The sequence below is a fragment of the Tupaia chinensis genome, unplaced genomic scaffold (assembly GCF_000334495.1).
Source record: "Tupaia chinensis unplaced genomic scaffold, TupChi_1.0 Scaffold000685_1, whole genome shotgun sequence".
Classification (NCBI taxonomy): Eukaryota; Metazoa; Chordata; class Mammalia; order Scandentia; family Tupaiidae; genus Tupaia; species Tupaia belangeri.
The window spans coordinates 3,039,648-3,065,065 of NW_006160208.1; the positions used below are offsets into that span (position 1 = coordinate 3,039,648).

Below are 25,418 nucleotides of genomic sequence, written 5' to 3' on the forward strand. Positions count from 1 at the left end.
CTCAATAAAAAAAAAAAAAAAAAAAAAAAAAAAGGAGAGAGAGAGAGTCTAGGGACCAGGGGACCAGCAGTTGGTGTAATGGCTATGTCACTGGACTCCCATATGGTTGACTGCAGTTCAAGTCCTGAACCTGGTAGCTTAAACTCACACCAGGCACATGTGCATGCATGCCCAAGATCCCGAGAGGAGACTGGAGGAGAAGGGATTGCGGCGTGGTCATCCCTCTGAGGGGTGATTTCTTGCTTTCTTTTTCTCTGTCTCTCTCTTTTTGGTGAGTACATGTGCACTCAAGCAAAAAAAAAAAAAAAATCTCCTCCCCCCATAAAAAAAAGAGAGTCTAAGAGGCACCTTCAGGCTGATTTAGCTTGTGTATCAGAAAGGAGAAGGAATTAGAAAGGACAGTTTAAAAAGGCATTACCCTGGTGCTGTGGAAGTAATATCCTATATCTGAATATTTTGTACTGCCATTTTCAAAAGACCCTTCCAAGTATGTAATTTTGGAATCATGTCATTCACATCACTTTAGGTCCACTTTTACTATCTCCAGATAGGTGGAAAAACAATGCTTGAAAACTTTGTGTGGGTTTTTAAAGCTCTAGTTACTAGTTTCATGTCTAGCAAAGCAGAGAGACAAGAGTTATGGATCTCGGGAATCCCTGCAGCATTGGAAGGCTTTTCTCCTGCACAAGTTAAAAACCTTCTCTGAAAAATCATGAGTTTCTTTGGCATCTGATTTCTGTCATAGAAGATGGAGACAATTGCAATGGCTATTAATTTAGGAAGTCTCATGTTGGTTACTTTTATCTCTTTCACTTGCAGAGTTGTAACATCTTGTGGTTTGGTACATCAATTGTCCATTTTGTGGGTGGAGGTTAGTCTTAAATTTAGAAGATAAGAAGAATACTTACGGTTCCCCCCCACCTTGAATGTTTTCATGAGTAAACACAGGACGCTGTGGCTGAAATGAAATGATTTTCAATGTAATCAATGTTTAAACTGGTACTAATTAAAAGATAATTTGGATAATGACATGATATTTTTCTTGACATTTAATATTTCCTGTTGTGAAAAACCAAGAGGAAGAAAAACGAACCAAATAAAGGACTTCTGTAGGATTAATAATTAAAGTATTTTGAAGGGTGCTTTAAATGAAATAAAAACAACCAAGGTTCAAGTGTTTGGAACACATCCACAATCTAGTCTGTTCAAACTTTAAAAAGTTTGGGTTTAGTTCCATTGATTGTTCAGAGGCCAGGAATACATATGGCAAGAACATGGATACCAAACCCCTACAGTAGGAAGTGTAGACATCTTCATACAACCTTATTCTCCAGTGTTTTCTCAAACAAGCAGAAAATAAATCACATTTAGCTTGACAGCAAGGTTTCCACATTCAGTCTTTAAACTTTTCCTTCACAGACAACATGTTCACATACAGTACAGATGAAAATATCAATAAGCAGACATCCCATGCTACATTTGAGTCAACATTCTCTGTTCTCAATGTGGAGAAAACACATGCATTTTTAAAAAAAGAAAACAGGGAACTTTAAATAGAATGCAACAAACAATATCCAGGTAACATGTAACATTTTACCTTAGAAGAGAAATACTGGTAGAAATTCCCAGTGCACTGAACTCTCAAAAGAGTTTCCTTTCTTTTTAAACTAAGCATCAAGACCAGTATCTGTAATAGATACTTATAATATTGGAATTGACAGGCCTTAGCATCCCATATATCTACATAAATATTTCAATGAATGAAAGTTAACATGTTTGTTGAAGATGTAAACTCCGTGTAATTTACATGAACTACCTGAATGTTACCTTTTAGGGAGAAAAATGCATACAATTAATTCACAACACATTTCAAAAGCATTCTCTTCTAAATGATAGCTACACGACAAAATAAGAAAATCGGAGTTTGCATGGCAATTGTATAAGTGACTCTTTGATGGATATCGAATGAGTGATTAGATCCATGTCCTTAGACATCAAGCCCAGTTCTTGGATTCCCATACATGAGTGGATTACTGATAGGCTGGAAATTTTTTCCTACAAATTGTCTGTATAAATCTGTGGTCCAAGCTTAGATGGAGAACTCTCGGGCTCCTTTCAGTCTATGAGTCTATAATCTGCTTCCTCCTTTTGTTTTTTATCCACCCCTCTCTTATCCAAACTATCCATCAAGGGTAAGACTAGGTACTTGTACATCACTAAAACCTTAAGCTCTGACTCTATTAATTGCAAGCATTTAGTAACAGTATTTTTAGAATTTTTCATTCAACCCTCTGTCCATGTACTACATAAACTTACAACTAAAGAGTAAGAATGACTGAACACAAGTATGACAATATGAAGTAGTTTACTTTTATAAATCAATATAAAATGACTAATAGTGTATCTATTAATAAATTGCAAAATATATTAAGAATGACTAAGACTAAACCATTTTTAGATATTTCTAAAGGTCTTTTCATTCTAGATTTTATCAAATCAATTCAAATATACACAAAGAGGTAACCATAAGTCATCCACAAGGCTGTATAAAATTGCATTTCTTCAAGTTCTCTTCCAAGCCAATAAAACTTGCTGTGTGCATAAACTTGCGTGCAGAAGTAAGGTTTGTATATATCAACTGCCATTAAGACTATTTTATAATAATTTTTCACCTTATTTTTCATTTTAAGTGACTGCAGAATAATGTTCCCTCACATCTGTGTTTACATTTCAGTTTCCATAACCATCTCTCTCTCTCTTTTTGTTTCTGGGGTTAAGCTTAGTCTAGTCTTTCTTCAGTACTCTAAATACCGATGCTATTAACATTTTTATATGAAGAGCTATTTCTTCTCTTGAACGATTCATTGCAATGCATTCCCAGGAGTAAAACTTCTGGCCAAAGAGTACACATTAAAACCATACGATTCTCTCTTGCTCTCTCTCTCCCCCTCTTTTTTTTTTTTTTTTAAGAGATTTTTGTTATAGGGTATGTGCGCTCACCGGAGAGACAGAAAGCAAGAAATCAGCCCCGGGGAGATGGCCATGCTGCAAACCCTTCTCCTCCATTCTCCTTTCTAGATTTTGAGTGCACATGCAGACATGCCTGGTGTGAGTTTTAAGCTGTGGGGTCTGGGACTCGAACCACGTTTGGCCACTGGGAGTCCAGCAATGTAACCATTATGCCATCTGCTGGTCCCCAAATCATATGAATCTTAAAAATGTTCACATTAGTCACTCAAAACTACTGTGAATACGAAAGTAACTTTAGAATGCTCTAATACGCTGTACTTCAAATCACCTCAGAGATAGCTACTGTTCTCTCACAAAAACAATCAAAGTGCTATGTGGGTTGCATAGCAAAATTATAACTAAAAATATTACTTGTTATTGATATAACATAAAATGTTTTGTAAAGTGCATTTCATTGGGCCTATTTTCACAAAGATAAACCAGTCTAATTTTTAAAATTCAGTATAATTTCAACTGTTCTATCATGGCATCCAGTGGTTGGCAAACACAAGTTGGTCTATTTAGTGCTCCCATATGTGAAAATGTGAACACCACATTAAGATTCAAATTGTTCATTAATATTAACTATTTAAACATCAGTATAGAACCTTTTAGTTACCATCATTAAAATTCTACTAGTTGAATCTCTTCAAGTCAACCCCACTCGTAAATCACGGAAATGATCTGCCCCTTGGAAAAGGATAAAAATTAGGCTATTTCTCAAAGTATATGGTTTCCCTAATTCCAGAGGCTTCTATGTCTCAAGAATGACGGTCCTTGGTGTGTCAGCCAGTGACGTCCTGGCTATTAGCCATCTTTCCCAACACGTATTTTCTCTTCCTTTATGTCCTTCAAGCCTCCCTCTCTTTTCTCCCCTGCATCATCAGTTTTCTATACTGTTCACATACTCAGGCCAGGATTTATCATAGCTCTTCTTAGCAAAGAAGTTATCTATTGCTCTCTTCTTTTTCTTTTTTTTTCCTCCTCTGAAAATTGCCAAAAGGCATGTGTGCTCACTGGATAGAGACAGAGAGAGAAGGAAAGTGAAAAAGCACCCCTCAAGGGGTACGGCCATGCGTCAGTCCATTCTCTCCCCTGGACACACACATACATGGATCCAGCATGTTTTCAAGCTGCCAGGTCTGGGACTCAAATTGTGCTATTGGCCATGCGGGATGCAGCTGCCTTCACTACCACACCACTGGTAGGCCCAAGATGTCTATCTCTTCTAATGGTGAGTTTTAGAACTTTCTCAGGTTGCCTTTAACAGGAATCACCACCATGTTAACGTGAATAATTAGCAGCCAATTTTGAGGAAAGATGACCAACTATAGTATTGGAATTAATTTATTTTTAAAGTATTAGACCAATTGAAGAATATGTAGTATTAATAGTTAGTTATGAGGGCACGTTTGTGTTTGTTTTTGGCACTGACTGTAACGTGGCCTTCCTTGCCTCTAAAATCAACTCGTTGGACAAGAGACAATCAATCTTTTCTTTCTCAGAGAACCCATGAAGGCCTATCACTCAACTCTACTATGTACAAACGCCCATCATCGTCCATACACATTCAGCTGTTAGGTGAGCAACTGACATTTATCAGTTAATCCCTGAGCGTCTCCGTCATGTAAACACAATACTGGTAATAACCATTTCAGTTTTACAGTTAGTAATCTAAATCTTAAAGATACCAAGTAATTTCTTAATATAAATAGGTTAAAAAAAACCCAAATGAAAGATGACTTTGACGGAATGGAAAACCAACCTGATTAAAATTACCGTGTTTCTTTGTCCCTCAGGCGAGTGTCTATGTTCTGTATGGGTATGCAAGTAAATTATCTCGGGAAGCTTCTCTTTATGCCTTTTCTCCCTGGTGTTTTAACTCAATGCGCACAAACTTTTAGATCTGCAACGTATCTACACTCTACCGCCACCTAATGGTGAGCGGTGGCAGGAGCAAGCTACAAGCTGTTTTTGTCATGGTCAGCGGCCCGCAAAAATTCCTTTAGCCTGGATTAATTTTGAAAGAATATTTTAAGGAGCACAGAATGATAGTTGGAGTAGATATTAGTCTTTTTTTTATGATCAGGTTCTTTTCTTCCCACATCTTAAATTCTTTAGAAGGTATCACTCATTAACAACCAATATTTCAGTCTGTATTTATTTCTATTTTAACTGTCGGTTTGGGCATTTCTATTACTCATAACTCCTTAGGAGTTTTGAGATAAATATAGAAAAATACACAGTTGTGACATTCAGAGAGATGAACTGAAGAAGACTGTTTTCAAGGCAACAGCATATGACAACCACCATGCTGGAAATTTTGAGTAAGAATGATAGCATGTTTATATTTCCTTGACGAGTCTTAAGAGTACAATAAAACATAGAAAATAAAATGTGACATCATGCTGTTTTAATGGTATCTTTTCCTTAGCACTGCATTATTTTTTTCTTTTAGTGTAGTTATTTTTTAATATGGTGAAAAATGGATACAAAAGAGATTTTGAACACATGCTAATTTTCTTTTCTTCCCCTCCCCCCCTTTTTTTTTTAAGGTTTTTGCCATAGGGTGCATGTGCTTGCCAGAAAGAAAGCAAAACAGAGAGAGGGAATGTGAGAAATCATCCCCTAGGGCAATGGTCACGCTGCAATCCCTTCTCTTCCATTCTCCTCCTGGGATTTTGGGCATGCATGCACATGTCCCTGGCATGATTTTTCAAGCTCCTGGGTCTGGGACTTGAATCGCTGTTGGCCACGTGAGAGTCCAGCACCTTGACCACCATGCCACCTGCTGACCCAGCATGCTAATTTTCAAAATAAGAACCAATCATAAACCACTGTTCATAAAAGCTGCTTTGCAATATTCTAAAATATCAGTAAATATAAACTTCCCTATTTCAGATGGGGGGATATGGTCTGCTTGGAAACCATCGATTTATGCTTCGGTAGAGGTTTTTCTGGGGGATTGGCCATATCTAGTGGTCGATCATTTTAAAATAAAGATTGGCCACTGCTTTAATACTAATGTGGAAAGAATCTTTTAAAGGATTGCAACTATTGGTCATCAGAAAAGTCATGCCGTGTTTTTCTATGCAAAAATGAGTCATGACTTTTCCGACGACCCAATAGTTATAATGAGTCTTTTTTATTTTAAGAGTCATTTTTTTTTTTTAAAGAAAATGCTAGTTGTTATGCTTTCCAGCCAGAATTAAATAAAATTCTCTAAATAACGATACCATGTTTATGTGTGTAGGCTTATTTTTTCCTTCTTCAAGTTTGAAGGTAGAAAACAACTTTGCTAAGTCTAAAGAAAATAAAATATGTATGATCCACAGAAACATGTGTAATATAAAATACAAACACGTAATGTAAATCTGGCCAGCAAAACAAAATAAAAACAAAATCAAACAGAACAAAGCAAACCACTGCATTGACCCATTGAGCGTTAATTTAGAAAAAGCCTTCTTTCTCTTCTGGGTCTAGAAGGTTGTTCATGGAGCCTAGGAATCTCCACAAACTGACATGCTTTGTCAATGGCAACACAAATCTGTCTCAGCAACAAGATGAGGTCCTTCTATACGAAGCAAAAAGCACAAAATGGCATAAAATACATTTTAAAAAGTGAGAAAGAAAACCTTCTCTGGAACCAAGTTCTTAAGAACTTGAAATGTAGAACCACAGCCATGTGATTGACCACAAAGAGGGGAATCAGCAGATGGTGTAATGATTAAGTTGCTGGACTCTCATGTAATCAGTTGTGGTTCAAGTCCCAGACCCGACGGCTTAAAACTTACGCTGGGCACATGGGCCTGTGTGCCCAAAATCCCAAGAGGAGAATGGAGGAGACGGGATAGTGGGGTCCCATTCCCCCACTATGATTTCTCGCTTTCTGTCTCTGGTGAGCACATGTACCCTATAGTAAAAATCTCTCTCTTGAAAAAAAAAAAATTAAATGGTGAGGAGCCAGTAAGTAGTGTGGTGGTTAAGGTATTGGTTAAGGTACTGGAGTCTCACATGGCCAACTGAGGTCCTGGTGACTTGTTTTCTCACTTTTCCTCTTTCTCTCTGACTCTCTCTCTGGTGACTGCATGTGACCTGTAGCAAGTTAAAAAAAAATAATAAAATGAAATAATTAAGAAAAATTAAAGGGTGAAAGGAATCTTGACTTGTGCGCAATGAAAATTCCCAAACTCCTCCGGATTAGTAGTACCATTTAGAGTCCGTTCATTTTAAAGTGCCGTAGATGTTACAGAACTATTAATAGGTGGTTAAAGAAAGCAATTAGAACTTTAATTCCATCAAAGCTGTTGCTGTCAAGGAGTTGGGAGGATATGGAGTTGCACTAGGGAGAAAAGAGGCCCGGTGGGAATGTGGCACGTATAGCCAATGCAACAAAACACTTTGAAACAGGAATCACGGCCTAAAATTGATCCCAATAAATGGAACAACACAAAAGTAAACACTCCTGGAAGCGTGGGAGTTCAGTATGTGATTGGCAACTGTTCAGTTCTTTGCACTGAAAGCCAGAGACTAGAAGGCGATTTGAACATGGAAACGTGAGACAGATGTAGAAAACCGCACACGTCATACCCTCATTGTCCAGTGCAGAATTAGGTCGTGCCGTTCTGAGTTCTGGAAACACACATTAATGGGGAGCACATTACCCAAAGACTTAGGATAGGGTTTTCCTGTTGACCCGATTTCATAGCTCATCATCTGGGCCACTTCATCTCAGGGGTATCTGCAGCCCTGCTTTACTGCCAGTTCACAGCACAGACAATCGAGGAAGAGCAGCCCATGACAGGGAGAGTGGCCAGGTTGTCTGCCACCAGGTGGGAGTGTTCTGACCCTACCCTGTGGGGACCGCTGAGCCCTCTGACAGGCGAGCTGCAGGATCTCCTAGACATCACTGGGCTACGTGGAGGCTTACCCAGGACAAATATCTCGCTTTTTAAATCAGCCTAGAAAAGCCACAAGAAGTTAGTTAGTTCTCATCTTGATCAGACAGCCTGGGGAGTTTCGTTCTCTCCATGCACACACAGCATGCCACACTCCTGAATAACTGCAGAGCAGGAGCAGTTAACAGCCCGCAGGCCCCTCCACTGGGGGCTCCCCTCAGTCTGCACACAGCAGGTAACAGCAGCTGCTTCAACATGAACTCACCGGCACCGCAGAGAAAGGGTTACAGAGGGGAGTAGGCGCAGAGGAGAGGTTCGAATGCAGTGGAGGTGGCTAAGAACATGTTTAAAAAAAAGGCACCTCTTAAATAGATTGTTTAATAAATGTGTTCAAGATACTTGCAAATCTGATTTGTTTACTTCATGCTTACTGAACACAAGGGTTCTCCAAACAGTTCATGGAAAAATGCATAATATTAAAAAGAAAACACTGTGCATGCATTTTGATTTTTTTTTTTGGTACTGAAATAAATGCATTCTATTTTTCCATGAACTTTTGGAAATGCCTTAGTAGATGCAAGGTGAGATAGAGGGATATTTGTTTAAAACTCATTAAATTTCATGGAAAGTGTCAAACATTTGTCAGGGGCAAATTTTTCTAACAAACAAGTAAGAAGAAATTGAAGAATTTTTTTTTGGGGGGGAAGAAATGGGGAATAGTGAAATAATAATTAAATACTGAATATTGCCCTAACTACCAGGTTGCTTTGATATATTTTTATTTTTAAGTAAGATCTTTAATATGTCAGAAGATAAGCGAACCTTTCTTTTATGTCTGTTTTATTTTCTTTCCAGTAGCTGATGGGATTTAGTCATCTGCTATCTGGTATTTAATTTAGTGTAAGAGAATTTTAGCAGAACTAAGAGACTTTCAAATAAAAGCATGTGGTTTTCTTAACTCTCATTTGCAAAATTATCATAATCATTAGCAATCATTGATCTCAAATCCCCAATTTCTTGGGGTGAAATGTGGCTGGCATGCTTGCTTAAGGGCCATGGTAGAAAATACTTGACTTCTCCAATAGCCATTCTCTTCATTCAGAGTAATGGAATCTAAGAAGTTAGGTGGACACATGGCCATTCTGAATACAGACTGCATTTCCTAAACTTCCTTGCATCTGAAGTACTCATGTGGCATGTTCTGACAGATGGAATATGTACCGTTTCTGGGAAACAGACTACAAGGGAGAAACCATAACCTCCTCTCCCTTTTCTCCTTCCTGCTGGCCAGAATGAGAATGGAACTGCTGGAGTCGCCATCTTGGACCACACGATGGACACTTCTCATTGAGAATTGTGATGTGCCAAGATAAAGTGGAATGTTCTGGGTGTTCTGAACACGATGGAGCCACCATACTAGTCCTAGATGCCCAACATGTGTAAGAGAAATATATTTAGACCTTGTTTAAGTTTTGTTATTTTGAGTTTTCTGGCACTGTAGCTAGCCTACTCTTGACTAATACATACAGAGGTTCTACAAATACTAAGACTCGCAGAGGAGGAAAATCATTCTGCTGTTGGAATGATGTGGAACAGTAGCTAGAAAGCCCATCTCAATATACTAGGAAGCGTTAGGGTCTAATTTTACTTTGGAAACTGCTCAAAGGCATCTCCTCCTGAAGGGATTGCTTTAGGGTGATGAGACTTCCTGGAGAGAACACAACAACTTAGTTTCTTGGAAGACTCAAGATGGGGGCCCTTTCCCTCCCTTCACAAAGAGCCTGCAACTTCAGTCCAATTCTGTAAGTCTCTTTTACAGAATATTCTCTTGGATGGAATTGGAAGCTCAGCTTCTAGAGGAGCTGAAGTTTATACTAATTTTTATTGTAAAAAACCATTATTTTAAAAACAAATGCTCAAAAGACTAGAGAAAATATTGGATTCAGATTCATACATCAAACTCATAATTTATGTACTTTTCAGCCTTCTGCAATCTATAAAGTGGAAGTAAATTTTACTTTTATGAAAGAGATTTGATTGGACATGACACTGTCTTAGGAAATACTTTAAAAATTGCATTGATAATGTGTTAAACATAGTTGATAAAAATATTATTGTAATGTTTCATGCATACTAGGCTTATTAAAATGTAACTGTAATTTTATTTTTTCTTTGATTTCTTCCTTTGTAATGATCACCATTTCTAATTTTTGAAATGGACGAAATAGCTTTAAAGAACACAAGCGGCCATGGTTTGTCACTATGACACAGGGTTAAAGTATAACAATGACTTCAGATTTGGAGCTGATTCAATTTTTATGTATATTTATAGGCAGAGATAACTTCAGTCACCATATATTCTTTCTATGACTTTCGTATTTTTCTGTGACTAGAAAAGCAGATTTATCAGGTTAAAAAAAATTGGTGGAAGATTAAAAAAAACAAAAACAAAAACATTTGCTCCTAAACATGAGACAAAGTAGAGAGAAATCACTTTATTTCTCCAGAGTTAGTTATTTTATGTAGCTATTATTCTTCTGAGACATAGCTACTGTGAACACCTCCATTCTCTCATAGTGCTCTGCAAACATCAGAACCCTACAGAATATGTGGGATAAGCCTGACTATTACTGGAGAATAAACCTGCTTAAATCTTGGTTTTGTCCTCGATAGGGTCCTCCATCTTTCTAAATAAGATATCGCAGGTTCTTAAGTTTCTACTTTCCCACTTATTGACAAAGTTTAAGGCAGAAGAACGAAAAGGAAACAAAACAAAAAACAAGGAATAAACATCCCGGTCCTAAAAGTAAAACCACGAATAGAGGAGAAAAGACAAATTCTTAGCCATCATGTAAAATGGCATTATTTAGAAAATTTCCTATTTCTGGTCAGCTAAGATACAAACTTAAAGAGCAATTAATGTTTAAAATATTTCATGTTTTTCAAAAATTCCTTCACCGCTAGGATGGACTCATATAGACTATTGTGGTGGATGAATTGGGGATGGGGATTCAGAAGACACTGTAAATTGCACTTTTCAAATATCGCTGAAAGAACAGAAACTTGGCCTCACTGGAATCTTAACTGTCTTACCTATCTGCAGAAGCTCTCACTGACATTCAAAAGGTGGATTGTGAGATGAATTATTATGTGACATCTAATGCCTTTTGTCTAAAGATTTAAGCATCATCTGCACATGGAAACAACCCTCTTTTTTTAAGAAAAAAGAATTATTTTATTTAATTTTATTTATTCATTAATTTATTTTAATTTGACAAGAGAGAGAAAGAGAGAGAGAGAGAGAAAGCCACCAGGTCCAGGACTCGAACTGTGGTCGGCTATGTGGGAGTGTCCAGCACCTTAACCACCACACCACCTACTGGTCCCGCAACACTCTTCTATGATAGACCAAAATCATGCTGTGATTGTCATGAACTCTCTTTCCAAGACCAGTCATTATTTTTGTTATTATTATTATTTTAGAGATTTTTGCTGTAGGGCATGTGTGCTCACCAGAGAGACGAAAAGCAAGAAATCTCTCTAGTGTACTCAACAGAGAGACAGAGAGACAGAAAGGGGCCATGCCACAATCCTTTCTCCTTCATTCTCTTGCAATCTTGGACACGCATGCACATGCACTGAAGGTGAGTTTCAAGCCTCCAGGTCTGGGACTGGAACCATGGTTGACTACATAGGAGTGCAGTGACATAACCATTATGCCATCTGCTGGTCCCATTATTCTTCTTTCTTTCTTTCTTCTTTTTTTTTTTTTTTTTTTTTTTCTTTTTTTTTTTTTTTTTTTTTTTTTTTTGAGAGGTTTTTGCTATAGGGTGTGTGTGCTTGCCAGAAAGACAGAGAGAGACAGAAAGCGAGAAATCACCTCCCAGGAGGGATAGCCATGCCGCAATCCCTTCTCCTCCATTCTCCTCTCAGGATCTTGGGCACGCACGCACATGTGCCTGGCGTGAGTTTAAGCTGCCGGGTCCAGGACTCGAACCGTGGTCGACTACGTGGGAGTCCAGCGACATAGCCATAATGCCAACTGGTGGTTCCCCCTTATTATTATTTTTAAATGATATGCTTAGAGGAGTTAAATACCTGCAGAACTGCCAGCCTGCAGGTTTCAGAAATGGATGCTTTGTCGCTGCTACAAAAGAATCATTCTGCCTGCATCCTCAGCCATTTACTTCACATTTGTGGAAAGAGGAGGCTCAAGACAGTCAATGGTGGAGATCGCTCCAGGGGCTCTGCTAAACCTGATGACGGTGGCAGATGATGGGAGGCCATGAGCCTACTAAGTGACAGGGGATGACAGGCACAAAGCTGACGCCTTCAGATGAAATCATTCTTATGCTAAGCCTCACCATTTTTATTATTTTTTAAAAATTCTAGTGATTACTTTTTATTATGATACACAGTTTGTTTCCTTCTCAACCTAGGTATAGCTGCTATGCAAATGTGTATTTAAAATGTTTGGATAGAGGGCATGCTAAGGGTGTTAAAAGTTAGCCATCAATATTTACATAACTCCTTTGATCTTGTAAAGCGGCACAAATCTAAGTACATACAGCTAATTAATGAAGTTTATTTAAAGACATGCAGTAACTCACACTCCGGATGCAGTTACCTTTAATTTTGGTGAATGTATCTCCTGTTGACAAGAGTATTTAGGGAGGAGAGGAGGCGAAGAGGGCTGGGGAGGCTGAGAAAGTGTAGAGGGCAGGTCAGAAACAGAGGCCAGGGGGGAAGGAAATGGAGGGGAACTGAGTAGACAGCCGGGGAAAGGTGTAGCCGTTTGCTCTCCCGAAGAAAATGGAGGTGGCTTAAATATTGAGGAAAGACAAGATGAAATTATGCTTGTGTCCAGAACGAGGTTACATATCTTCAGAGAACAGCCTCCGAACTTAACGTTAACATTACCAAATACTCTGGAAGGTGACATTTATGAAAAACCTTCATGTGAAAGCACTTTTTGTTTCCTCAGCTGATTTAACATTCCCATTGGGTATGATCAATTTAAGTTTTCACATATAGGTAGCTATCTTCTACAGTTCTGCCATATATTTGTAAGTGGACTTCAAAGGAGGGAGAAATGGAATTAAAATATGAGTATATTTTGATGCAGAAAATTGGAAACCCATGCATAATATTTTTATATGTATTTTCCATGAACTTCTTGAAGACCCATAGAATGTGATGGCTCCTTTTAAACAGGAAAGGGAAAAACATCTAACACCCCACAATAACTCTTTGTGACATGTCTGTAAAGCAGGTCACAGACTGTTTATAGTTTGTCACAAAGCCAGGGAAGGTATGATGTCTGTGTCCCTGCTGCAAACTGGCTTTCAAATGCCTTGAACAGTGCCTGCTTGGGGTGCCGTCTAAGGTTGGCAGGAACATTTCCTATGAACAAAGTCACGTATCTCATCCTGTCTTAACACTGATTAAATGGAAAGGAACAGCAGTTATATAATAACTGACTTAGAAGCATGTTTGACTTAGTAAATAAATCATTTCTACTACTAACCAGTGTGTGTGTTCTGCACAGGCATGGTTGACATTTCCCTTCTAGCTGAGCAAATAGCCAACCCTCAGGGTTTTCTGGGTGTCCCAGAGCTTTCCAGACACTGACCATCCTGTATGTTTGCTCCTGGTAAGATCTTAATAGGAAACTATTAATGACCTCATTTTTCAAGATGCTAAAATTGAGGAACTATGAGGGAAAACGATGTGCGAAATTTGCTAATTGGCTTGCTGTCAAAATCACATGTATTTGAGAGTGTGAGTGTGTTTTGTTTTGATTTTTAAAGAGACGTCTATAGGGTAAAGTTTCACAATATTTTCCTTCTTTGTAGATGAAAACCATTGCTCAAGGTCCTCTGTAAGATGAAGATGCAGGACCTAGTTCTCAAATAGCTACCAACTTGAAGAAAATGACTTCTTCAGAAAAGTCAAGAGGGGTTAGACTAGGGTAGTATTTTTCTTTTTGTTTTCTCTTTTAAAATTTTATTTATTTTATTTCGCTTTTAGAAAGTGCCATTGCATCCAAGGTATGGAGTATGGTTTTCTCAGATTGGAACTGGACTCATCTCTCTGTATCACATTCTTCAATAATATAAATATTATACATAATATACATATTGGAAATATAAATATTTCCTAAATAATATCACGTACCTCACTGGGTTTCAAAAGTTAAAGGTATACTGTTCTTAGCATGGTAAGGCACTCAGAAAGAGCTGAGCTACTGGAAAATGACAAAGACTTGTAAAATGTGAATTTACAGTCATGAGCATATATGGGATACTGGAATGGTATCACATGTTTACATCATTTTATTAAAATACGGCATGTTGTTATATATCCCTCCACCCCTCACTCATACAGGGCTAGGGTTTCTTATAAAGCAAACTGTTAAGGCAGTGTCAAAATAGGTATTTATTAATATGATGAGCTGGACTGGTTAATCATAGTAACACTGGTTAGTTCTCCAGGAATTAGGCAAATTCAAATACCTCGTTACTGGTTTTTGCCACACTGCTGTCTTCCTGAGGGATCCTGGGACCCGTAGGAATGGCTACCGGGTATCTTAAGCGGCTCGGTGTGTCCTCCTCCTCCTCATCAATGTGTAGGCTTGGTGTCACCTCTGTACCATCGTGGCCACACCACAAGGCCTCTTGCTCTGGGTGTTCTGGCACCCTTTTTCGGATGCCTGACACAATCCCTTCATAGAGTTCCTCATCTTCCTCTCCAATGACCGGGAGTGGAATAGGCAAGGAGCCCACGTTAGTATGTGCAGAGGCCACAAACTTATCACCTAGGATGTCAGGCACCTTCTCAGGGTCAGAAAAGGCCCTTCTCATCCTTTTCGAATCTGCAGACTTGGTCTGAGTGGTTTTCATGGGATCCTGACTTGGCACTGTCTGGTAAGGCTGGGCTGTGGCTGAAGTCACACTCGTGCAGGGAAAAGGTAACTGAAAGTGAGGTGAGTCGGCTGACACGGATGCTGGAGGCAGGGAGAGGAGAACGGTAGGTTCCTCTGTAATTTCCAGTGTGATCTCTTCTGGGATATTTGGTTTGGCTTGGTCAGGTGAGAAGGTTAAAGCACTAAGTTTCTCCAGTTCATCCAGGAAATTGTCCAGAAAAAGAGAAGACGTTGGGGACAAAGCACTGGCTGGTGGACACGCTGCTGTCAGGGACAGCCAACCCTGGGTGACTCCTTGGAGGGTGCCTTTATCTGTGTCAGTTGAAGCTTTGTGCATGGGAGGAGGGGCCCGTTCACTGGGAGCCAACTTAGAAATGAAAAGGGATTATGAAGGCCAAAGAACAAACCAAGAAGATAACAACAACGTGTCAGAACACGGAGACAGAGAAAGGCAGGAAAGATGTGACACTGAATATAAAAATAATTTTATGTAACGACAGACATAGATTTGAAGGTATTTTACAGATATCTAAATTGGAAGATATTTTCCTGAATTTAAAGAAATAAGCCCACTGGCATGTTAATTAGAAAAGTTATAGACAAATGAAAATTTACTAGTTTTGGAAGGGTTTTTTAATGTCAAATAACAAGATAAATCTGCCATAGAGACTATGAAGACAGTGAAATCTTAAGAGCTTTAATTTAATAATCTATCTCTTCCTCTTTTCTTTTTTTTTTTTGAAAGAATTACTTTATTTCATTTATTATCATCGTTAAGCTTTGAGAAAGAGAAATTGAGCAGAGAAATAGAGAAAGGGAAAGTAGGAAAGCAAGCCTCCTGTTCTAGGACTCAAACTGCACTTGGCCATGTGAGAGTCCAGCATCTTAACCACCATACCACCTGCTGGACCCAATAGTCTGTCTCTTATAAATGATGTTTAAAAGATATTACTTATTTCCAGATATTGATTTAATAGTATAAATAACTTAAGAAATGTGAATGTAGAAATGACAACGCATAGTTAAGCCTTTTTATTCTCTGAATTTGTTTGCTATTCTTAGTTCTTGTAATAGTGCTCAATCTTTTGAATTTTCACCATTTTCTCACTTCTCTTTGTAAGGTGATTTTAACATAGGGCATAGATTATTTTAGACCATTATACATTAATACACTTCTAAGTGAGTAAGCTCTGAAAAATATGTTTCAGGAACAGAAACCCATGGTTGGAATAAAACTGAACTTACATAACTACTGCTTCAAAGTTAAAAAATCTCCAAAGTAAATATTTACATAGAAAGGGAGCCTATGAGAGTGTGAAATGCTAACGAGAGCGTGAAATGCTAGAACTTCCATTCTCTCTCAAAAACTTGACATATTTCATGTAAACCCAAGGAACTATAATTTATGAAGCTTGATCTCCTGAAGTAAAATTATACTTCTGGGTTTCTTAACATTATCAATGTGTTTTATATATATTTAAACAATTACCTTTAAATTTTCATGCAAATTCACTACAATAGTTCTAGAAGGGCCATCTAATAACATTCTAATACATTTGTCTATCCTTATTGAACTAGAAAAATATGACATGATATGCACAGAAAGGCCTTGAAGGATGTGAATGACCTTTTCTTTCTTTCTTTTTTTTTTTTTTTGAGAAATTTTTGTTACAGGGCATGTATGCTCACCCAAAAGACAGAAAGAGACAGAGGGAAAGCGAGAAATCACCCCTGGAGGGTGGTGGCCATGCCTCAGTCACTTCTCCATTCTCCTCTTTAGATTTTGGGCACACATGCACACATGCTTGGCGTGAGTTTCAACCTGCCTGGACTGGGACTCGAACCACCCTTGGCCACGTGGGAGTCTAGTGCCTTAACCACTATGCCACCTGCTGGCCCAGTGAATGATCTTTTATTTTAGGCCTTGGTGTGTATAATTGCACAGTGCAGCTTCCACTAAACTTTTGACTTCTGTGTCCTATAATAAGAAGGAGCATTGGTTAGATTTCTTTAGGTTTTTGTTTTGCTTTGTTTTAAAAAGGAAAATATGTCTTCTCGTCATGGAGTGGCATAAATGGCACAATGCGTCACACAACTCATGTAGGTTTCACAATGTAAGATTCAAGACTCAAGGCTGCTCAGCACCTGAAACCAAGCGAGACTGTATGTGTAGTTTGTGACTGGATAGCGCCCCTCCTGACAAGGTCATTAACGTACATGTTCACAGGGTAAACTGCTTAGCTTCACAATAGACTTGCTTATACTGGAAGAAAAACTAAGTATGCTGGGATGCCTATTTATAAAAATATACCTATTACACACAAATCATATAATTATTCTATTTTCCAAAAGCATTAACATTGGAGTCTATTGTACTAAAGGTAAACATAACACATATAATACCAATTTAAATTTGGATCTGCCCTAAAATAAAGATCATACACCAAGAAACATGATATGAATGTGTCAAAGAGTGATTCACGAATTATTAGTAAGTTCCTTCCTCTATTTGCGAATACTGGTTAAAAAAAAATATATTACACTAAGTGTATTTTTCAATGCCATTGTTTAGAAGTATTTTTCTTTCCGAAAATGATTCAATGTCATACTACTGATAAGTTTCCTTCATTAAGCCAATGACATTACAGCACGGATTCCCAGTTGGGATAAGACTAGTAAGTATTTCTTTCAAAGTGTAGACATGAGCTCCTCAACATATTCCCCCCAACACTGAGAATAAAACACTAGTTATTAGTAAAATTAGCACACTTTTGTTTTTCAAATCTATAAGAAATTTATAAGAAAAAATTGAGATGACATTTAGATGCATTTAAATTGTATTCATAAGGAAGTTTAAAACATTGTAATCTAAAATATTATGTTTTCCCATTACTAACTAGGGCATAGGGAAGAAGTTTTTAAAATGTTAAATTAATCTTCATAGAAACATGGTCTTTAGTCCATAAACATTTCATCTGGATCAATTTGAAATTTATTTGGTAGGTCTTATAAGATGAATGAAGAGTGGATAAGACAAATATATGAATGGAGATTCTTATCTTTTCTCTTTATCAGTAGTAACTACTGAAGGAAAGATGTTGATCTCCAGATGCTAAAGTCTGATAGTAAAGTAAGTAAACTTAAGTTCTGGAAAATTACATAATCAATCAAACAAAATTAAATAGTACAAAACTATTCTGCTACCTGAAACTGAAACCCATCTTTAAAGCATTAGAAAAAAAAATAAAATGTCTAACTTTAACTCTTTTAAAAGGAAATTAAGGTTGTAATTTCTTAGATCATTTACTTATTTAAAATCCTTCTAAGGCTCATTTTTGGGGAGCAGTTCAGGTCCCTGGGGACAGTCTCTGGAAATAATCTTGCATTGGAACGTGAAGTGACTTGACACTTTATGATGTCTGATCTGTTGATCTCACTAGTTCTAGATGGTTCCTTTTTCCATGGCTCAGACTTTATCTTAATCAAAATAATTAACAAATTGTGCAACCTATTACTGTTTTTTAAAATGTTAGGAAGTACTTCCACTATTTTGGAAGCAATTCTTTGGCAAATTATAATTTCATATTTTGAGTTAATGAACAGGAGAAAGAAATTCCTAAATACCATCCTTAAAAAGTATATATTATAATTAAATAGAAAATATTAAAAAAAAACATAGTGAGTAAAGGATGCAAAAGGATAGCCATTTCTGATTAACCAACTCAGAAAGCAAAAGTCACTTTTAAATTACATATTAAGAAAGATAAAAATGTTTAGCTACTAGCTCAAGTGAAACAGTAGGTGACCTCTAATTGTCCAGAGACTAATGTAAGACTTATAAGAGTTCACAACATTTTCATTTGAATGAATAAACAGATGTACAAACTCTAATTTAAAAACTGTCACTCTCTATATTAAAAATAACCCAAACTCAGGATTTTTATAGAATTTTATCACTCTAATAACTATATATTCTTGAGATTCATTGTTTGGGGCTAGATATATACTGTTTTATTTTGTATATCTTTATAATATTTGCACATATAAATTGTAAATTATATCGATATATGTGTCGTATTTATATATAAATAAAATCAAAGGATTCACATAAAACTTATATCTATCTTTCTATCTCTATACATAAAATCAAGCTTCAGGAAAAAAAAATCAAGTTTCAGAAAACACATACGTGTGTCTAAACACAGAAATACAAAGCACCTAGCCGATATTAAATATATTTACTGACATGGCACTCAGGTAGAAACACAATATGGAAATCTTTCTTTGCAGTCGGTTAGATGTAATCTGATGCCATAAAAATCATACACTGATTATCTGACTTCACCGTCCCAAATATTATATTAATATGACAGAATATTTTCTTACCTTGTTTGAACTTAAGCTGTGAATTCTATCGCTAGAATAGCTGTGGGGTATTGGGAGTTCAGGGTAGTCCTCAGCACCTTTTGTATTCTTCTTGACGACCTCTACATAGGAAACAGGGAAGATGCCTTGTCTGTTGGTTCCTGGAATTTTACCTTCATACCAGTTTTGATCAACTCTTTTAAGAAGAATAATTCTATCTCCCTGTAATGGATATTAGGAAAACACATTATAAATAGAGGCACAATGATATAAACATATAATTGTCAGTGTTTTTCTAAGAAATAACAGCTTTCTATTTGGGAAGATTTTTATTTTTTTAAAGAATTATTTATTTACTATGATTTAGTATTATTTTTAATTTGCTCTAGGGCATGTGTGTTCACCAGAGAGAGACAGACAAAGAGAGAGAGAGAGGGAAAGTGAAAAAGCAAGCTGCCGGGTCTGGGACTCAAACCACAGTTGGCCATCTGGCAGTCTAGCATCTTAACCACCATGCCATCTGCTGGCCCCCTTGGGAAAGTTTTATACCTATAGTGTTTAATTAAGGGATATAAGGAAGGTCTGAGTGCTTACTAGAAAAATACAGATTACAGAAGCCTGTGCAATTAACTTATCCATTCATAATTAGAACAATCCCTGAGGATGCTTGGGCTTTTCCATGTTTGTAATGATGCTGTATAAAATTATTTGTGCCAGTTTTTCTTTCCTTCTACTCTGTCTCCTTCCTTCCTGCCTATAGGTGACCTCTAATTGTCCAGAGACTAATGTAAGACTTATAAGAGTTCACAACATTTTCATTTGAATGAATAAACAGATGTACAAACTCTAATTTAAAAACTGTCACTCTCTATATTAAAAATAACCCAAACTCAGGATTTTTATAGAATTTTATCACTCTAATAACTATATATTCTTGAGATTCATTGTTTGGGGCTAGATATATACTGTTTTATTTTGTATATCTTTATAATATTTGCACATATAAATTGTAAATTATATCGATATATGTGTCGTATTTATATATAAATAAAATCAAAGGATTCACATAAAACTTATATCTATCTTTCTATCTCTATACATAAAATCAAGCTTCAGGAAAAAAAAATCAAGTTTCAGAAAACACATACGTGTGTCTAAACACAGAAATACAAAGCACCTAGCCGATATTAAATATATTTACTGACATGGCACTCAGGTAGAAACACAATATGGAAATCTTTCTTTGCAGTCGGTTAGATGTAATCTGATGCCATAAAAATCATACACTGATTATCTGACTTCACCGTCCCAAATATTATATTAATATGACAGAATATTTTCTTACCTTGTTTGAACTTAAGCTGTGAATTCTATCGCTAGAATAGCTGTGGGGTATTGGGAGTTCAGGGTAGTCCTCAGCACCTTTTGTATTCTTCTTGACGACCTCTACATAGGAAACAGGGAAGATGCCTTGTCTGTTGGTTCCTGGAATTTTACCTTCATACCAGTTTTGATCAACTCTTTTAAGAAGAATAATTCTATCTCCCTGTAATGGATATTAGGAAAACACATTATAAATAGAGGCACAATGATATAAACATATAATTGTCAGTGTTTTTCTAAGAAATAACAGCTTTCTATTTGGGAAGATTTTTATTTTTTTAAAGAATTATTTATTTACTATGATTTAGTATTATTTTTAATTTGCTCTAGGGCATGTGTGTTCACCAGAGAGAGACAGACAAAGAGAGAGAGAGAGGGAAAGTGAAAAAGCAAGCTGCCGGGTCTGGGACTCAAACCACAGTTGGCCATCTGGCAGTCTAGCATCTTAACCACCATGCCATCTGCTGGCCCCCTTGGGAAAGTTTTATACCTATAGTGTTTAATTAAGGGATATAAGGAAGGTCTGAGTGCTTACTAGAAAAATACAGATTACAGAAGCCTGTGCAATTAACTTATCCATTCATAATTAGAACAATCCCTGAGGATGCTTGGGCTTTTCCATGTTTGTAATGATGCTGTATAAAATTATTTGTGCCAGTTTTTCTTTCCTTCTACTCTGTCTCCTTCCTTCCTGCCTACCAAGGGCATATGTGCAGGTCAGAGATAGACTGAGAATCAAAGAAAGAGAAAGCACCCTCAATGGAGTGTGGCCACACCACAATCCCTTCTCCTCCATTTCTGCACCCTGTTGGGATTTTGGGTGCTTGTGCACATGGGCCAGGAATGTTTTTCTAGCTTCTCAGGGCTGGGATTTGAACTGAGCAGTTGGCTCTGTGAGATTCAGCTCCCAGTAGGCCATGGAGCTGGCCCTGTGCAAGTTATTTCAATAACCAGAAGAGCTTTATAGGAAACGTCTTGATGACAGTAGCATCATCCTGTCTCTGACAGAGTCAGCAGAATGGCCTCTACAGCAAGAGCATCAAAAAGTGTACCCCAGTTTTCTGTGACGGTGTGTCTTCACGTGTTCCAGAAATCACCCTCTAGGAGGGATAAAGCTGAAAGGCACACGGTTTTCTTCTCCAATCTCCATGTGGTAAGTGATGACAGAGAGTAAACTGAAGTTACTGGGCAAAGACAGCACAGATGGAATATCCACAGCTGGCCGGGAAAAGGCATTACAGAGACATGCCCTGGTCTGCACCAGGACAGTGAAACATCCATCCAATTAGTTGGTGACCATGCCACTGAATAGAACCATTTGCTTCTGCAATAAATTTCTACAACCACTATTCATTCTACCTGCACTGACAAAACCAATGCTACCAAACGGAGTTTAAATTTTAGCTCCAAACCACACGTGCCGAGAAATAAATAGGCAAGTTGCTGCTAAACAGCAGAACTGCAGTTGCATCCGGAAGGTGATACAGAAGTTTGGGCAACTGCTCCTGATAGGGTGATGGAGCTGGTGCACAGTTAGCAACTTCAGAACAACAGAAAGCCCTTCCTCAGCTGTTATTCAAGGAGCAATTACTTTATTTTGTCAAAATTCTGGATGATTCACTTAGCATGTCTAATTATCACTGAGCAGAGCAATAATGAAGAAAAATGAATCTTCCTAAATCTTAAAATGGCACTGATTTTCTAATCCACCAAGGGCCAGCATTGGTAGGTTGTTGTATAAGCAATAAGATACATCGACTGGGGCCCGCGGGTGGCATGGTGGTTAAGGGTGCTGGACTTCCTCATGGCCAACTGTGGTTTGAGTCCTGGACCTGGTGGCTTGCTTTCTCATTTTCCCTGTCTCTCTCTCTCTCTAGTCAAATTAAATAAAGTTAAATAAAATAATTCTTTAAAAAATGTCAGCAAAACCTTCCCTTAAAGGACAAAACAGAAACTGATGTGGCTCCGGCAATGCTGGGTGGTTCTCTGCGCTAAGTGGTGCAGCATGGAGGGTAGAAAAGAATCAGTTGATGACGGAAGACCAGACTGAAAAGACACAGGGCGACTAGTTCTGCCAGGACAGGGCTGTGGTATTTGCCTTGATGGAACCTGGTTGAGGATTTCACTAGTAGTCATGGGAGGTCCCAGGACCACCCTAAATATCACTTTCTAGTCTGTTTTATATAAGCAAGTGGTTACTGCAAACAAATATACGTCATTGTTCAGCAAGCTGTAAACATCGTTCATTTATCATTCTCCACTATAGAAAGCAGCCAGTTAAGACTCTGTTTTTTCAGTTGCCAGAGTGTGTGTGCCTCACCAGAGGGAGACAGAGAGCCAAAGAGAGAGAGGGAAAGAAAATACCCCTTTGGGTAGGCAAGTTAACATGAGGCATGGTCGTGTTACAATACCTTCATCTCTCTGTCCTGTCAGGATTTTGGACATGTATACCCATGTGTCTGGTGTGTTTTTCAAGCCAGCAGGGCCAGGATTCAAACTACAGTTGGGCAGAAGAGATCCAGCTTCCTCTACTAGCATGCCATGGGTCCAGCACTAAGGGAGTCCTTTTCGATGTTGTTAAGAAAAGAGAATAAACTTGATAGGTTGCTAGTGAAGCTTGGGACAGCATGGAGCCCAGAGAGGGTTGACTGGAGAAATAGCACTATTGATGGCTCTCTCAAAATGCTCCCTAGAGAGGAAATATTTTCATTGTTTTGGGACCAGTCCTAGATTCTAAGGTAGATGAAAATAGGTATTGGAACATCTTGTTAAAAAAAAATATTTTTTAATTGCTAGAGGGTGTATGTGCTCATCAGAGAGAGATAGAGAAAGAGAAAGCAATGGGCATAGCCACTCCAAAAGACCTCCTCTTCCATTTTTCTATATTGGTGTGATTTGGGGCACACACACACACACACACACACACACCTGGCATGTTTCTCATGCTGCTAAGGCTGAGATTCAAACCATAGTCAGCCACGTGAGATTCAAGTCCCTTAACCTCTAGTCCACCGGGTGGGCCTGGGACATCTGTTTTCTTTTTTTTTTTTCTTTCTTTTTTTTAATATTGAATAATAAAGAGCAGAACAACAATGTTTTGAAATGTTTAAAAATGTTAAAGTTCTTTTTTTTTCTTTTAATGGATAACATTAATATTCAGCCTTAGGCATCCTTTGGAGGATTTGGGGCCCTGCTTCCCTGGAAAAGCCACAGAGCAAGTCTCTCAGAGGAGCTCTGCATTCCAAAAGGACTCATCTGGAAGGACACAGGGTCAGTAAGTAATGGACTCTAGGCAGCATGAAAGATTCCTGGATAGGGACCAGCTGGTGGCAAGGTGGTTGGGATGCTGGACTCTCTCATGGCTGACTGTGGTTTGAGCTCGGACGCGGAGGCTTGAAAACCATGCCAGGTGCATGTGCGTACCCACAATCTCAAGAGAAGAATGGAGGAGAAGGGACTGTGGTATAGCCATCCTCCTGGGGTATGTGGGGGTGACTGGCCACTTTTCCTTTCTCTGTCTCCCTTTGGCATGTACACATGCCCTATGGCAAGAAACAAACAAACAAAAAACACACTAAAAAACTATATATATAAAAAAATAAGAGTCCTTTGCAGAAAATGGGAAAACACAAAAACTGTCTAAGGAAGATTACCTACCTTAGTTTTGAAAATATACAATCTTTACAAATGGGCTAATAGGGAAAAAAAAAAAAGCTGGATTACCTTCCTCAGAGATAGCTCTACGTTTGTGTCTGCGTTGAAATTATATTTGGCTATAGCTTCTCCGATTTCTCCAGGCTGGGCTGGGGGAGGTGGCCTTGCAGGCTGTGTTTTTTCAGGAGGTGTGAGTTTCTACAAAAGAAAATTCATTCATTTCTTGTGGCTGGGGTGACTTTTGAAATAACCATCCAAAAAGGAGGGGGAAGGACTTACCTCGACATAAGAGATTGGAAAAATGCCCACTCTTCCATGGTGTTCTCCCTCATACCAATTTTGATCAATTTTCCTGAGGATGTAGACAGTATCTCCTTTTTTAAATGACAATTCCCTGGAAGAGACATGATTAAATGGACTTTAACCATGGCCTTTTTGTCTGACCCCTCCAGCAACCAAACTTAAGATCAAAATCCTCACTAGACCTTTATTTTCCTGGAAAATTTAATTCCAGTATTTAAACATTTGTTGAGCCCAGTTAGAGAAGGCTTCTCTCTGCAAATTCTTAGAATTCACTTAAACTTTTAAAAATTATTTGATAGGTAAGTTTGTACCTCATACAAATCATGAGAAGATGAAGATGAAATTAAATGAGGGGACAGACTATGGCCGATTAATCATTAGTTTATAGTTAGAGGCATTATGAAGCCTGGAAATTAAGGATTCATTTCATGCTGATTTTATTGTCCTGAAGCTAACTAGCTAGTTATTTCTCGCTGTCCCTTCTGGATATTCAAATGTGTACAAAAATGAAATATCGTGTAGCCTCAGAACAGAAATGCCAACACCAGATACACTTTTATTTGTGGATATTTGAAGTTGGTTGACAGATTTTTTAAAAAATTTACTATCATCTTAATTTTGTTTATATTACATTGAGTTGCATATAGCTTTACAGTGTATTACATTGCTTTTTCAAAAGGGACTGCCAGGGAACCAGCAGTTAGCATAATGGCTATGTCGCTGGATTCCCATGTAGTCGACCGCGGTTCGTGTCCCGGACCCGGTGGCTTAAAACTCACGCCGGGCGCGTGTGCGTGCATGCCCAACATCCCGAGAGGAGAATGGAGGAGAAGGGATTGCGGCGTGACCATCCCCCCTGGGGGGTGATTTCTCGCTTTCTG

General features: G+C 38.0%; 2 protein-coding genes and 1 long non-coding RNA gene across 9 annotated transcripts in view; 1 reads left to right on the forward strand and 2 right to left on the reverse strand.

Annotated features, from left to right (window-relative positions):
- Window positions 1–9,991, forward strand: part of LOC102484256 (uncharacterized) — a 40,531-nt gene extending 30,540 nt beyond the window's left edge. The window contains exon 4 of the long non-coding RNA XR_336284.2: window positions 9,199–9,991. This is a non-coding gene — a long non-coding RNA (uncharacterized LOC102484256). The remainder of the gene's footprint in view (window positions 1–9,198) is intronic.
- The window catches only part of SORBS2 (sorbin and SH3 domain containing 2), a 277,647-nt gene that overhangs the window by 9,358 nt on the left and 242,871 nt on the right, over window positions 1–25,418 (reverse strand). For all 6 annotated transcript variants that reach the window (XM_027776584.1, XM_014592382.2, XM_027776585.1 and 3 more), the window contains 4 exons: window positions 24,514–24,628; window positions 24,304–24,432; window positions 20,543–20,743; window positions 909–958 (listed from right to left, as the gene is read on the reverse strand). In XM_027776584.1, coding sequence (XP_027632385.1) covers window positions 909–958; window positions 20,543–20,743; window positions 24,304–24,432; window positions 24,514–24,628 — 495 coding nt within the window. The remainder of the gene's footprint in view (window positions 1–908; window positions 959–20,542; window positions 20,744–24,303; window positions 24,433–24,513; window positions 24,629–25,418) is intronic.
- On the reverse strand, window positions 7,188–19,440 carry LOC114010021 (uncharacterized). Of its 2 annotated transcripts, none has more exons than XM_027776588.1 (4): window positions 19,219–19,440; window positions 14,423–15,199; window positions 12,535–12,609; window positions 7,188–7,970 (listed from the first exon to the last, which is right to left on the reverse strand). In XM_027776588.1, the coding sequence occupies exons 2-4, from the start codon at window positions 15,167–15,169 to the stop codon at window positions 7,764–7,766; spliced, it is 1,029 nt and encodes a 342-aa protein (XP_027632389.1). In that variant the 5' UTR covers window positions 15,170–15,199; window positions 19,219–19,440; the 3' UTR covers window positions 7,188–7,763. The 2 variants fall into 2 exon arrangements, with proteins under 2 accessions (XP_027632389.1, XP_027632388.1); XM_027776587.1 differs by having other exon boundaries at window positions 12,535–12,729.

Excerpts from the sequence above, each read along its gene's own strand:
- LOC114010021 (XM_027776587.1), bottom strand. The coding sequence starts at position 15,169 with ATGCACAAAGCTTCAACTGACACAGATAAAGGCACCCTCCAAGGAGTC. Across the intron at positions 12,730-14,422 it reads TGGCAAAAACCAGTAACGAG|CCACCTCCATTTTCTTCGGG; the intron begins GTATTTGAATTT and ends TCAATATTTAAG. Across the intron at positions 7,971-12,534 it reads TACATTCACCAAAATTAAAG|GCTGATTTAAAAAGCGAGAT; the intron begins GTAACTGCATCC and ends TGGCTTTTCTAG.